We start from the raw sequence: 12865 nt of genomic DNA on the forward strand, positions 1-12865 counted from the left end.
TACTGTAAATAGTCTTTTTCTCTTCCCATCTGACTTTGTCCATGTCTCTCTATTGATGTCAACCTGCCTCCTGTCCCACATCATCTGCCTGTCTGCAGTGCTGTGTGCCCAGGGACTGCAGGCCAAAGATAAGACGGGTTCCAGTGACCCCTATGTCACGGTCCAGGTGGGCAAGACCAAGAAGAGGACCAAGACCATCTATGGCAACCTCAACCCTGTCTGGGAGGAGAACTTCCACTTGTGAGGCTATTTAACCTGGCCCTGCTAATGTCTGGGATCTTGTGTGTAGTCGGTAGTATTCTCTTGTAAAAATGTGGGTTCCTATGTGTAATAAGGTGGGTTCTATGTGTAGTAAAGTGGGTTCCTATGTGTAGTAAAGTGGATTTCTATGTGTAGTAAAGTGGGTTCTTAAGCAGGTTTGTATGTGTAATAAAGTGGGTTCCTATGTGTAATAAAGTGGGTTCCTACGTGGGGTTCTATGTGTAGTAAAGTGGGTTTCTATGTGTAGTAAAGTGGGTTTCTATGTGTAGTAAAGTGGGTTTCTATGTGTAGTAAAGTGGGTTTCTATGTGTAGTAAAGTGGGTTTCTATGTGTAGTAAAGTGGGTGTTTATGTGTAAGCAGGCCATGGCATGACTAAGCCTCAGGCTGTCTAGGTTTCCTCACCCAAAGGAGTCTGTAGTCCTATTAACACACTTCCACATTGTCACACGCTGTCTGGAGCCTTCTGACAATGTCAGACACTCATTTATTCAGGGTAGTGGTACACATGTGTAATTAACTCTTTCATCGTTCCCCTTAATTGACATTAGGCCAAACCAAGTTCAGTTTAATTATCGAAGAATGAACTGCAATGTGTACATCAAAGCAATGTAATTACCATGCATATCATTTCTTGGTATCAAGTCTTCACATTTACACTACCTTACTCATTTTCTCCCCCAGCGAGTGTCATAACTCATCGGACCGTATCAAGGTACGTGTGTGGGACGAGGACGATGACATCAAGTCCCGGGTGAAGCAGCGTCTAAAGAGAGAGTCAGATGACTTCCTGGGTCAGAGCATCATCGAGGTCCGCACGCTCAGCGGAGAGATGGACGTCTGGTACAACCTGGGTACGTCACAAGTCCTCTCTACAGTATAATGTGTGCTGTTTGTGAGAGGAAGGTTGTTACCTGTGTTGGAGACCCATCGTTATTATGTTAAGTAAAGGTAAAGATGAGTTGTTGGGGCACTACACAACATCACAGCCCCGAGAAATAGTAGTCAGGACACAATGGACAACTTCTATTCTTCATTTTAATTTATAAACTGGGTGTTTCGAGCCCTGAATTCTGATTGGCTGACAGCCATGGTATATCAGAGCGTATACCACAGGTATGACAAAACATTTATTTTTGCTGCTCTAATTACGTTGGTAACCAGTTTATAATAGCAATAAGGCACATCGGTTCTTATTGCTTAAATAATCCCTCCTTCATGTAATCTCTGGAGCGAATCAATCAATCAATCAAATGAATTAATGAAGCCCTTTTTACATCAGCAGATGTCACAAAGTGCTATACAGAAACCCAGCCTAAAACCCTAAACCGCAAGCAATGCAGATGTAGAAGCACGGGGGCTAGGAAGACCTCCCTAGAAAGGCAGGAACCTAGGGAGGAACCAGGCTCTGAGGGGTGGCCAGTCCTCTTCTGGCTGTTCCAGGTGGACATTATAAGAGTACATGGCCATTAAGGCCAGATTGTTCTTCAAGATGTTAATAGATGACCAGCAGGGTCAAATAATAATCACAGTGGTTGCGAAGCAATTCAAATGTTCCAGTAGCAGGTCAACTGAGGCGGTTGAACAGGGAAGTCTCTGTTCTTTATAGCCAGGGCAGTGCCGGTCTCTCCTCTATATAACCTGACATAGCATCCCTCTCCCTTTCACAGCCTCTCCTCAGTCCTCACATGCCGAGAGGCTATATTTTTTGTGTGTGTGGGTCTTTGTCGGGATTCAGACGGAAGTGCTTTTATTCAGCCGTCACGTTGAAAGAATATTCCCTTCTACTCATCTGATGGGGCTGGTGTGAGAGTCAAACATTTGAGATTATCAGAAGGAGGTTGGTTCTTCAGATGTGTACTGCTATAATCCCGATCACTCATAAATCCACTCTTCTGGAACGGAAATGGCGCCACACCAAACTGGAAGTCTTCCGACTAGCTTGGAAAGACAGTACCGTGCAGTACCGAAGAGCCCTCACTGCTGCTCGATCATCCTACTTTTCCAACTTAATCGAGGAAAATAAGAACAATCCAAAATTTCTTTTTGATACTGTTGCAAAGCTAACTAAAAAGCAGCATTCCCCAAGAGAGGATGGCTTTCACTTCAGCAGTAATAAATTCATGAACTTCTTTGAGGAAAAGATCATGACCATTAGAAAGCAAATTACGGACTCCTCTTTGAATCTGCGTATTCCTCCAGGGCTTAGCTGTCCTGGATCTGCACAGCTCTGCGAGGGCCTGGGATCGGGAGAGACACTTAAGTGTTTTAGTACTATATCTCTTGACACAATGATGAAAATAATCATGGCCTCTAAACCTTCAAGCTGCATACTGGATCCTATTCCTACTAAACTGCTGAAGGAGCTGCTTCCTGTGCTTGGCCCTCCTATGTTGAACATAATAAACAGCTCTCTATCCACCGGATGTGTACCAAACTCACTAAAAGTGGCAGTGATAAAGCCTCTCTTGAAAAAGCCAAACCTTGACCAGGAAAATATAAAAACTATCGGCCTATATCGAATCTTCCATTCCTCTCAAAAATTTTAGAAAAAGCTGTTGCGCAGCAACTCACTGCCTTTCTGAAGACAAACAATGTATACGAAATGCTTCAGTCTGGTTTTAGACCCCATCATAGCACTGAGACTGCACTTGTGAAGGTGGTAAATGACCTTTTAATGGCGTCAGACCGAGGCTCTGCATCTGTCCTCGTGCTACTAGACCTTAGTGCTGCCTTTGACACCATCGATCACCACATTCTTTTGGAGAGACTGGAAACCCAAATTGGTCTACACGGACAAGTTCTGGCCTGGTTTAGATCTTACCTGTCGGAAAGATATCAGTTTGTCTCTGTGAATGGTCTGTCCTCCGACAAATCAACTGTACATTTCGGTGTTCCTCAAGGTTCCGTTTTAGGACCACTATTGTTTTCACTATATATTTTACCTCTTGGGGATGTTATTCGAAAACATAATGTTAACTTTCACTGCTATGCGGATGACACACAGCTGTACATTTCAATGAAACATGGTGAAGCCCCAAAATTGCCCTCGCTAGAAGCCTGTGTTTCAGACATAAGGAAGTGGATGGCTGAAAACTTTCTACTTTTAAACTCGGACAAAACAGAGATGCTTGTTCTAGGTCCCAAGAAACAAAGAGATCTTCTGTTAAATCTGACAATTCATCTTGATGGTTATAAAGTCGTCTCAAATAAAACTGTGAAGGACCTCGGCGTTACTCTTGACCCTGATCTCTCTTTTGACGAACATATCAAGACTGTTTCAAGGACAGGTTTTTTCCATCTACGTAACATTGCAAAAATCAGAAATTTTCTGTCCAAAAATGATGCAGAAAAATTAATCCATGCATTTGTTACTTCTAGGTTAGACTACTGCAATGCTCTACTTTCCGAGCTACCGGATAAAGCACTAAATAAACTTCAGTTAGTGCTAAATACGGCTGCTAGAATCCTGACTAGAACCAAGAAATTTGATCATATTACTCCAGTGCTAGCTTCCCTACACTGGCTTCCCTGTTAAGGCAAGGGCTGATTTCAAGGTTTTACTGTTAACCTATAAAGCGTTACATGGGCTTGCTCCTACCTATCTTTCCGAGTTGGTCCTGCCGTACATACCAATACGTACGCTACGGTCACAAGACGCAGGCCTCCTAATTGTCCCTAGAATTTCTAAGCAAACAGCGGGAGGCAGGGCTTTCTCCTATAGATCTCCATTTTTATGGAACAGTCTGCCTACCCATGTGAGAGACGCAGACTCGGTCTCAACCTTTAAGTCTTTACTGAAGACTTATCTCTTCAGTAGGTAATATGATTGAGTGTAGTCTGGCCCAGGAGTGTGAAGGTGAACGGAAAGGCTCTGGAGCAACGAACAGCCCTTGCTGTCTCTGCCGGGCCGGTTCCCCTCTCTCCACTGGGGTTCTCTGCCTCTAACCCTGTTACAGGGGCTGAGTCACTGGCTTGCTGGTGCTCTTTCATGCCGTCCCTAGGAGGGGTGCGTCACTTGAGTGGGTTGAGTTACTGACGTGATCTTCCTGTCTGGGTTGGCGCCCCCCCTGGTTTGTGCTGTGGTGGAGACCTCTGTGGGCTATACTCGGCCTTGTCTCAGGATTGTAAGTTGGTGGTTGAGGATATCCCTCTAGTGGTGCGGGGGCTGTGCTTTGGCAGAGTGGGTGGGGTTATATCCTTCCTGTTTGGCCCTGTCCGGGGTTTCTTCGGATGGGGCCACAGTGTCTCCGGACCGCTCCTGTCTCAGCCTCCAGTATTTATGCTGCAGTAGTTTATGTGTCGGGGGGCTGGGGTTAGTTGGTTATACCTGGAGTACTTCTCCTGTCTTATCCAGTGTCCTGTGTGAATTTAAGTATGCTCTCTCTAATTCTCTCGTTCTCTCTTCTCTCTGAGAACCTGAGCCCTAGGACCATACGTCAGGACTACCGGGCATGCTGACACCTTGCTGTCCCCAGTCCGCCTGGCCTTGCTGCTATTCCAGTTTCAACTGTTCTGCCTGCGGTTACGAAACCCCTACCTGTCCCAGACCTGCTGTTTTCAACTCTTAATGATCGGCTATGAAAAGCCAACTGAGAGACCTGAGCCCTAGGACCATACGTCGGGACTACCGGCCGTGGTGACTCCTTGCTGTCCCCAGTCCGCCTGGCCTTGCTGCTATTCCAGTTTCAACTGTTCTGCCTGCGGTTATGGAACCCCTACCTGTCCCAGACCTGCTGTTTTCAACTCTTAATGATCGGCTATGAAAAGCCAACTGAGATTTATTCCTGATTATTATTTGACCATGCTTGTCACTTATGAACATTTTTGAACATCTTGGTATGGTTCTGTTATAATCTCCACCCGGCACAGCCAGAAGAGGACTGGCCACCCCTCATAGCCTGGTTCCTCTCTAGGTTTCTTCCTAGGTTTTGGCCTTTCTAGAGAGTTTTTCCTAGCCACCGTGCTTCTACACCTGCATTACTAGCTGTTTTGGGGTTTTAGGCTGGGTTTCTGTACAGCACTTCGAGATATTAGCTGATGTACGAAGGGCTATATAAAATAAAATTGATTGATTGATTGATTCTAAGTTACGCCGGCCAAAGGCATATTCTGTTAGCTTCCTCCTTGCATCCGCCAAACCCCCACCCCTTAAATGTTTTTTTTAATCATACTCTATCATTAGTTTGCTCTATAGGAGGGCTGAAATCAACCCTTTAAACGAACAGATTGTTAGTTGCTGCACAGTGCTTTGTCTTAATGGACTATCTGTCAGAGGGCTAGTTAATGATGGGTAGAAAGTCTAAGAAGAAGACTCTTATTGAAGACATCTTACAGTAACTAAGTGGGTTAGCTAGCATCGTAGCGCATCTGCCTCTCTCATGTCACCAGCTCTGTTCTAAATCCCAGCCCTCTTCTGTAGTCCAGTCTTCTACCTCATTACCCACGTCTCCCTTGGCCAGCAGCACCATTTTTCTTGTCCAATTACTTGACTTTTAAAAAGGACTCCACCATGATACTACTGAAACAAGCCTTCAAAGGAACAACACTTCTTGAATGTTAAAGGGGTTATGGGGTGGTTGTGAAGTGTGTTAGCTCTATGAAAAGGGGAAATGTATGTACAGTGGGGAAAAAAAGTATTTAGTCAGCCACCAATTGTGCAAGTTCTCCCACTTAAAAAGATGAGAGAGGCCTGTAATTTTCATCATAGGTACACGTCAACTATGACAGACAAATTGAGAATTTCTTTTCCAGAAAATCCCATTGTAGGATTTTTAATGAATTTATTTGCAAATTATGGTGGAAAATAAGTATTTGGTCACCAACAAACAAGCAAGATTTCTGGCTCTCACAGACCTGTAACTTCTTCTTTAAGAGGCTCCTCTGTCCTCCACTCGTTACCTGTATTAATGGCACCTGTTTGAACTTGTTATCAGTATAAAAGACACCTGTCCACAACCTCAAACAGTCACACTCCAAACTCCACTATGGCCAAGACCAAAGAGCTGTCAAAAGACACCAGAAACACAATTGTAGACCTGCACCAGGCTGGGAAGACTGAATCTGCAATAGGTAAGCAGCTTGGTTTGAAGAAATCAACTGTGGGAGCAATTATTAGGAAATGGAAGACATACAAGACCACTGATAATCTCCTTCGATCTGGGGCTCCACGCAAGATCTCACCCCGTGGGGTCAAAATGATCACAAGAACGATGAGGTGCCGTTCCCCTCACAGCTCCATAGGCAAGCACCATGGTCTTGTAACAGATGCGAGCTTCAACTGGAAGCCAGTGGAGTGTGCGGAGGAGCGGGGTGATGTGAGAGAACTTGGGAAGGTTGAACACCAGACGGGCTGCGGCATTCTGGATGAGTTGTAGGGGTTTAATGGCACAGGCAGGGAGCCCAGCCAACAGCGAGTTGCAGTAATCCAGACGGGAGATGACAAGTGCCTGGATTAGGACCTGTGCCGCTTCCTGTGTAAGGCAGGGTCGTACTCTCCGAATGTTGTAGAGCATGAACCTACAGGATCGGGTCACCGCCTTGATGTTAGCGGAGAACGACAGGGTGTTGTCCAGGGTCACACCAAGGCTCTTCGCACTCTGGGAGGAGGACACAACGGAGTTGTCAACCGTGATGGCGAGATCATGGAACGGGCAGTCCTTCCCCGGGAGGAAGAGCAGCTCCGTCTTGCCAAGGTTCAGCTTGAGGTGGTGATCCGTCAGCCATACTGATATGTCTGCCAGACATGCAGAGATGCGATTCGCCACCTGGTTATCAGAAGCGGGAAAGGAGAAGATTTGTTGTGTATCGTCAGCGTAGCAATGATAGGAGAGGCCATGTGAGGATATGACAGAGCCAAGTGACTTGGTGTATAGCGAGAATAGGAGAGGGCCTAGAACTGAGCCCTGGGGGACACCAGTGGTGAGAGCACGTGGTGCGGAGACAGCTTCTCGCCACGCCACTTGGTAGGAGCGACCGGTCAGGTAGGACGCAATCCAAGAGTGAGCCACGCCGGAGATGCCCAGCTCGGAGAGGGTGGAGAGGAGGATCTGATGGTTCACAGTATCAAAGGCAGCAGACAGGTCTAGAAGGACAAGAGCAGAGGAGAGAGAGTTAGCTTTAGCAGTGCGGAGAGCCTCCGTGACACAGAGAAGAGCAGTCTCAGTTGAATGACCAGTCTTGAAACCTGACTGGTTTGGATCAAGAAGGTCATTCTGAGAGATAGCAAGAGAGTTGGCTAGAGACGGCACGCTCAATAGTTTTGGAAAGAAAATAAAGAAGGGATACTGGTCTGTAGTTGTTGACATCAGAGGGATCGAGTGTTGGTTTTTTTGAGAAGGGGTGCAACTCTCGCTCTCTTGAAGACGGAAGGGACATAGCCAGCGGTCAAGGATGAGTTGATCAGCGAGGTGAGGTAGGGGAGAAGGTCACCGGAGATGGTCTGGAGAAAAGAGGAGGGGATAGGGTCAAGCGGGCAGGTTGTTGGGCGGCCTGCAGTCACAAGTCGCAAGATTTTATCTGGAGAGAGAGGGGAGAAAGAAGTCAAAGCATAGGGTAGGGCAGTGTGAGCAGGACCAGCAGTGTCATTTGACTTATCAAACGAGGATCGGATGTCGTCAACCTTCTTTTCAAAGTGGTTGACGAAGTCATCCACAGAGGGGGGATTCAGCAGGGAGGAGAATGTGGCAAAGAGCTTCCTAGGGTTAGAGGCAGATGCTTGGAATTTAGAGTGGTAGAAAGTGGCCTTAGCAGCAGAAACAGATGACGAAAATGTAGAGAGGAGGGAGTGAAAAGATGCCAGGTCCGCAGGGAGTCTAGTTTTCTTCCATTTCCGCTCAGCTGCCCGGAGCTCTGTTCTGTGAGCTCGCAATGAGTCATCAAGCCACGGAGCTGGAGGGGGAGGACCGAGCCGGCCGGGAGGATAGGGGACATAGAGAGTCAAAGGATGCAGAAAGGGAGGAGAGGAGGGTTGAGGAGGCAGAATCAGGAGATTGGAGGGAGAAGGATTGAGCAGAGGGAAGAGATGATAGGATGGAAGAGGAGAGAGTAGCGGGAGAGAGAGAGCGAAGGTTGCGGCGGCGCATTACCATCTGTGTAGGGGCAGAGTGAGTAGTGTTGGAGGAGAGCGAGAGAGAAAAGGATACAAAGTAGTGGTCGGAGACATGGAGGGGAGTTGCAGTGAGATTAGTAGAAGAACAGCATCTAGTAAAGATGAGGTCAAGCGTATTGCCTGCCTTGTGAGTAGGGGGGGACGGTGAGAGGGTGAGGTCAAAAGAGGAGAGGAGTGGAAAGAAGGAGGCAGAGAGAAATTAGTCAAATGTAGACGTAGGGAGGTTGAAATCCCCTGTGAGGGGTGAGCCATCCTCAGGAAAGGAACTTATCAAGGCGTCAAGCTCATTGATGAACTCTCCAAGGGAACCTGGAGGGCGATAGATGACAAGGATATTAAGCTTAAATGGGCTAGTGACTGTGACAGCATGGAATTCAAATGAGGAGATAGACAGATGGGGGGACACATGGGGGGACCTAGTGAATGACCTGCAGAGAGCTGGGACCAAAGTAACAAAGCCTACCATCAGTAACACACTACGCCGCTAGGGACTCAAATCCTGCAGTGCCAGATGTGTCCCCCTGCTTAAGCCAGTACATGTCCAGGCCCGTCTGAAGTTTGCTAGAGTGCATTTGGATGATCCAGAAGAGGATTGGGAGAATGTCATATGGTCAGATGAAACCAAAATATAACTTTTTGGTAAAAACTCAACTCGTCGTGTTTGGATGACAAAGAATGCTGAGTTGCATCCAAAGAACACCATACCTACTGTGAAGCATGGGGGTGGAAACATCATGCTTTGGGGCTGTTTTTCTGCAAAGGGACCAGGACGACTGATCCGTGTAAAGGACAGAATGAATGGGGCCATGTATCGTGAGATTTTGAGTGAAAACCTCCTTCCATCAGCAAGGGCATTGAAGATGAAACGTGGCTGGGTCTTTCAGCATGACAATGATCCCAACCACACCGCCCGGGCAACGAAGGAGTGGCTTCGTAGAAGCATTTCAAGGTCCTGGAGTGGCCTAGCCAGTCTCCAGATCTCAACCCCATAGAAAATCTTTGGAGGGAGTTGAAAGTCCGTGTTGCCCAGCGACAGCCCCAAAACATCACTGCTCTAGAGGAGATCTGCATGGAGGAATGGGCCAAAATACCAGCAACAGTGTGTGAAAACCTTGTGAAGACTTACAGAAAACGTTTGACCTGTGTCATTGCCAACAAAGGGTATATAACAAAGTATTGAGAAACTTTTGTTATTGACCAAATACTTATTTTCCACCATAATTTGCAAATAAATTCATAAAAAATCCTACAATGTGATTTTCTGGATTTTTTTTCTCATTTTGTCTGTCATAGTTGACGTGAACCTATGATGAAAATTACAGGCCTCTCTCATATTTTTAAGTGGGAGAACTTGCACAATTGGTGGCTGACTAAATATTTTTTTCCCCCACTGTACACTTTCTCTAGATTATGTGAAATATACATTTTAGCTAAGGTTACTCATTGAATGTGTTCGATACCACACAGTAAAAGAGGAGATTTGAAATCAGTAGTAAACCCACTCCACTCCCCCACTGTCCCCCTCTCTCTCTCAACTCCCCTCCATCCTCTCAGGGGAGAGATCCTCCTTGATTATTATGTAGCGCACTCCAGGAAGTCGACCGCTCCAACGACACGTACAAATTAGCCTAATAATGTCAGGGGAAATAGCCGGGTTGTGCTGCCGAACACGGCACTTCCAGAATAAGACCAGCTGAAGTGTCATCAGCCGGGAAGAACAAGAACGAATCTATACAACCCTGAGCCCTTGTCCTCAATACAAACTGGAGTAGTAGTCCTATTACTATAGCACATACAGAATAGCCCTGTAACGGATCCTCTATGAACCTGTTTTATTTATTTATATATATATATATATATATATGTGTGTATGTATATGTATATGTATGTGTGTGTATATGAATGTATGTATGTCTATATATGTATATACAGTACCAGTCAAAAGTTTGGACACACCTACTCATTCAAGGGTTTTTCTTTATTTTTACTATGTTCTACATTGTAGAATAATAGTGAAGACATCAAAACTATGAAATAACAGATATGGAATCATGTCGTAAACAAAAAAGTGTAAAACAAATCAAAATATATTTTATATTTGAGATTATTCAAATAGCCACCCTTTGCCTTGATGACAGCTTTGCTCACTCTTGGCATTCTCTCAACCAGCTTCACCTGGAATGCTTTTCCAACAGTCTTGAAGGAGTTCCCACATATGCTGAGCACTTGTTGGCTGCTTTTCCTTCTCTCTGCCATCCGACTCATCCCAAACCATCTCAATTGGGTTGAGGTCGGGGGATTGTGGAGGCCAGGTCATCTGATGCAGCACTCCATCACTCTCCTTCTTGGTAAAATAGCCCTTACACAGCCTGGAGGTGTGTTGGGTCATTGTCCTTTTGAAAAACAAATGATAGTCCCACTAAGCCCAAACCAGATGGGATGGCGTATCGCTGCAGAATGCTGTGGTAGCCATGCTGGTTAAGTGTGCCTTGAATTCTAAATAAATCACAGACAGTGTCACCAGCAAAGCACCCCCGTAGCATAATACCTCCTCCTCCATGCTTTACGGTGGGAAATACACATGCAGAGATCATCCGTTCACCCACACCGCGTCTCACAAAGACACGGCGGTTGGAACCAAAAATCTCAAATTTGTTTCTTAGCCCAAGCAGGTCTCTTCTTATTATTGGTGTCCTTTAGTAGTGGTTTCTTTGCAGCAATTCGACCATGAAGGCCTGATTCACACAGTCCCCTCTGAACAGTTGATGTTGAGTCTGTTACTTGAACTCTGTGAAGCATTTATTTGGGCTGCAATTTCTGAGGCTGGTAACTCTAATTAACTTATCCTCTGCAGCAGAGGTAACACTGGGTCTTCATAGCGCTTGATGGTTTTTGCGACTGCACTTAAAAAAACTTTCAAAGCTCTTGACATTTTCCGGATTGACTGACCTTCATGTCTTAAAGTAATGATGGACTGTCATTTCTCTTTGCTTATTTGAGCTGTTCTTGCCATAATATGGACTTGGTCTTTTACCAAATAGGGCTATCTTCTGTATAACCCCCTACCTTGTCACAACACAACTGATTGGATGAAACACATTAAGAAGGAAAGAAATTCCACAAATTAACTTTTAAGAAGGCACAACTGTTAATTGAAATGCATTCCAGGTGACTACCTCATGAAGCTGGTTGAGAGAATGCCAAGAGTGTGCAAAGCTGTCATCAAGGCAAAGGGTGGCTATTTGAAGAATCTCAAATATAAAATATATTTAGATTTGTTTAATATTTTTTTGGTTACTACATGATTCCATATGTGTTATTTCATAGTTTTGATGTCTTCACTATTATTCTACAATGTAGAAAATGGTAAAATTAAAGAAAAACCCTTGAATGAGTAGGTGTGTCCAAACTTTTGACTGGTACTGTATATATATATATGTGTATATGTCTATAATTGGTGTTAGAAAGGGCAGACCTGGTTAGTGTGCCAGATCTAGATTGAAGTAATTGATTCACTGACGTGTGTGTGTGTGTCTATTGTTACAGAGAAGAGGACAGACAAGTCAGCCGTGTCTGGGGCCATCCGTCTCCAGATCAGTGTGGAGATCAAGGGAGAGGAGAAAGTAGCTCCCTATCACGTACAGTACACCTGTCTACACGAGGTATGACACTCAGTACATCTCTACTGCAGACACTAAATCTAGTCCTAAACCAGCCCTAAAAGCACAGCTTCTTGTGGGTCTCTATATCTCACTGACATTGTGGCTGTCTGCTTTCTAGAACCTGTTCCACCACTCAACGGACATTCTGGGCCAAGGGGTAGTGAGGATCCCCGACGCTAAAGGAGACGATGCCTGGAAGGTGTACTTTGACGAGGTGTCCCAGGAGATAGTGGATGAGTTCGCAATGCGCTACGGGATCGAGTCCATCTACCAGGCCATGACGTGAGTCAGAGGGAGCAGACCACTCTCTCGCGCATTCTCTCTCTCTCTTGCACTCTCTCTCCATCTTGCTTTCTGTCCGTCTCCCCTTCTCCTCCCCCCTCTCTCTAATATGAAATAACCGTTTGGTGCTGTTGTCATTCCCTGGCGGCCTCCAAATGAAGGAAAGTCAATTATAAATGGTCTTAGAATGGATCTGTTTCCATGACGTGCCATTCTTCATACAGATGCCTGTTAACCGGGTCCATCACTCACATAAAGCACACTCAGGTGGCCATCCCTCAGCCAGAATGGGGCAGGGGCTTGATGGGAGAAATGAAACAGCCGTCCCACATAGGGAGGGATCATTCGGTGTAATCCTGATCCCAGAGAGGGTGCTAGGTAGCTAAACATAGACCTACTCTTGTGCTCTGTTAGAACCTGCATAACATCCCATAATATTCACTACTGTAGATTATTTTGTCCCACGATGAAAGAAAATGTCTATCTTGTGAAATTGGTTCAAATTGATTGCATTATTTACATTACATCAAAGTCATTATGATTTGTGTGCAA

The 12865-nt window shown here is 45.5% G+C and overlaps 1 protein-coding gene across 4 annotated transcripts in view; it reads left to right on the forward strand.

Annotated features, from left to right (window-relative positions):
• The window catches only part of LOC121541744 (protein unc-13 homolog B-like), a 131590-nt gene that overhangs the window by 86261 nt on the left and 32464 nt on the right, over nucleotides 1-12865 (forward strand). For all 4 annotated transcript variants that reach the window (XM_045208009.1, XM_045208011.1, XM_045208010.1 and 1 more), the window contains 4 exons: nucleotides 99-240; nucleotides 944-1113; nucleotides 11916-12031; nucleotides 12150-12313. In XM_045208009.1, coding sequence (XP_045063944.1) covers nucleotides 99-240; nucleotides 944-1113; nucleotides 11916-12031; nucleotides 12150-12313 — 592 coding nt within the window. The remainder of the gene's footprint in view (nucleotides 1-98; nucleotides 241-943; nucleotides 1114-11915; nucleotides 12032-12149; nucleotides 12314-12865) is intronic.

Source organism: Coregonus clupeaformis, chromosome 27 (assembly GCF_020615455.1).
Source record: "Coregonus clupeaformis isolate EN_2021a chromosome 27, ASM2061545v1, whole genome shotgun sequence".
NCBI classification, from domain to species: Eukaryota; Metazoa; Chordata; class Actinopteri; order Salmoniformes; family Salmonidae; genus Coregonus; species Coregonus clupeaformis.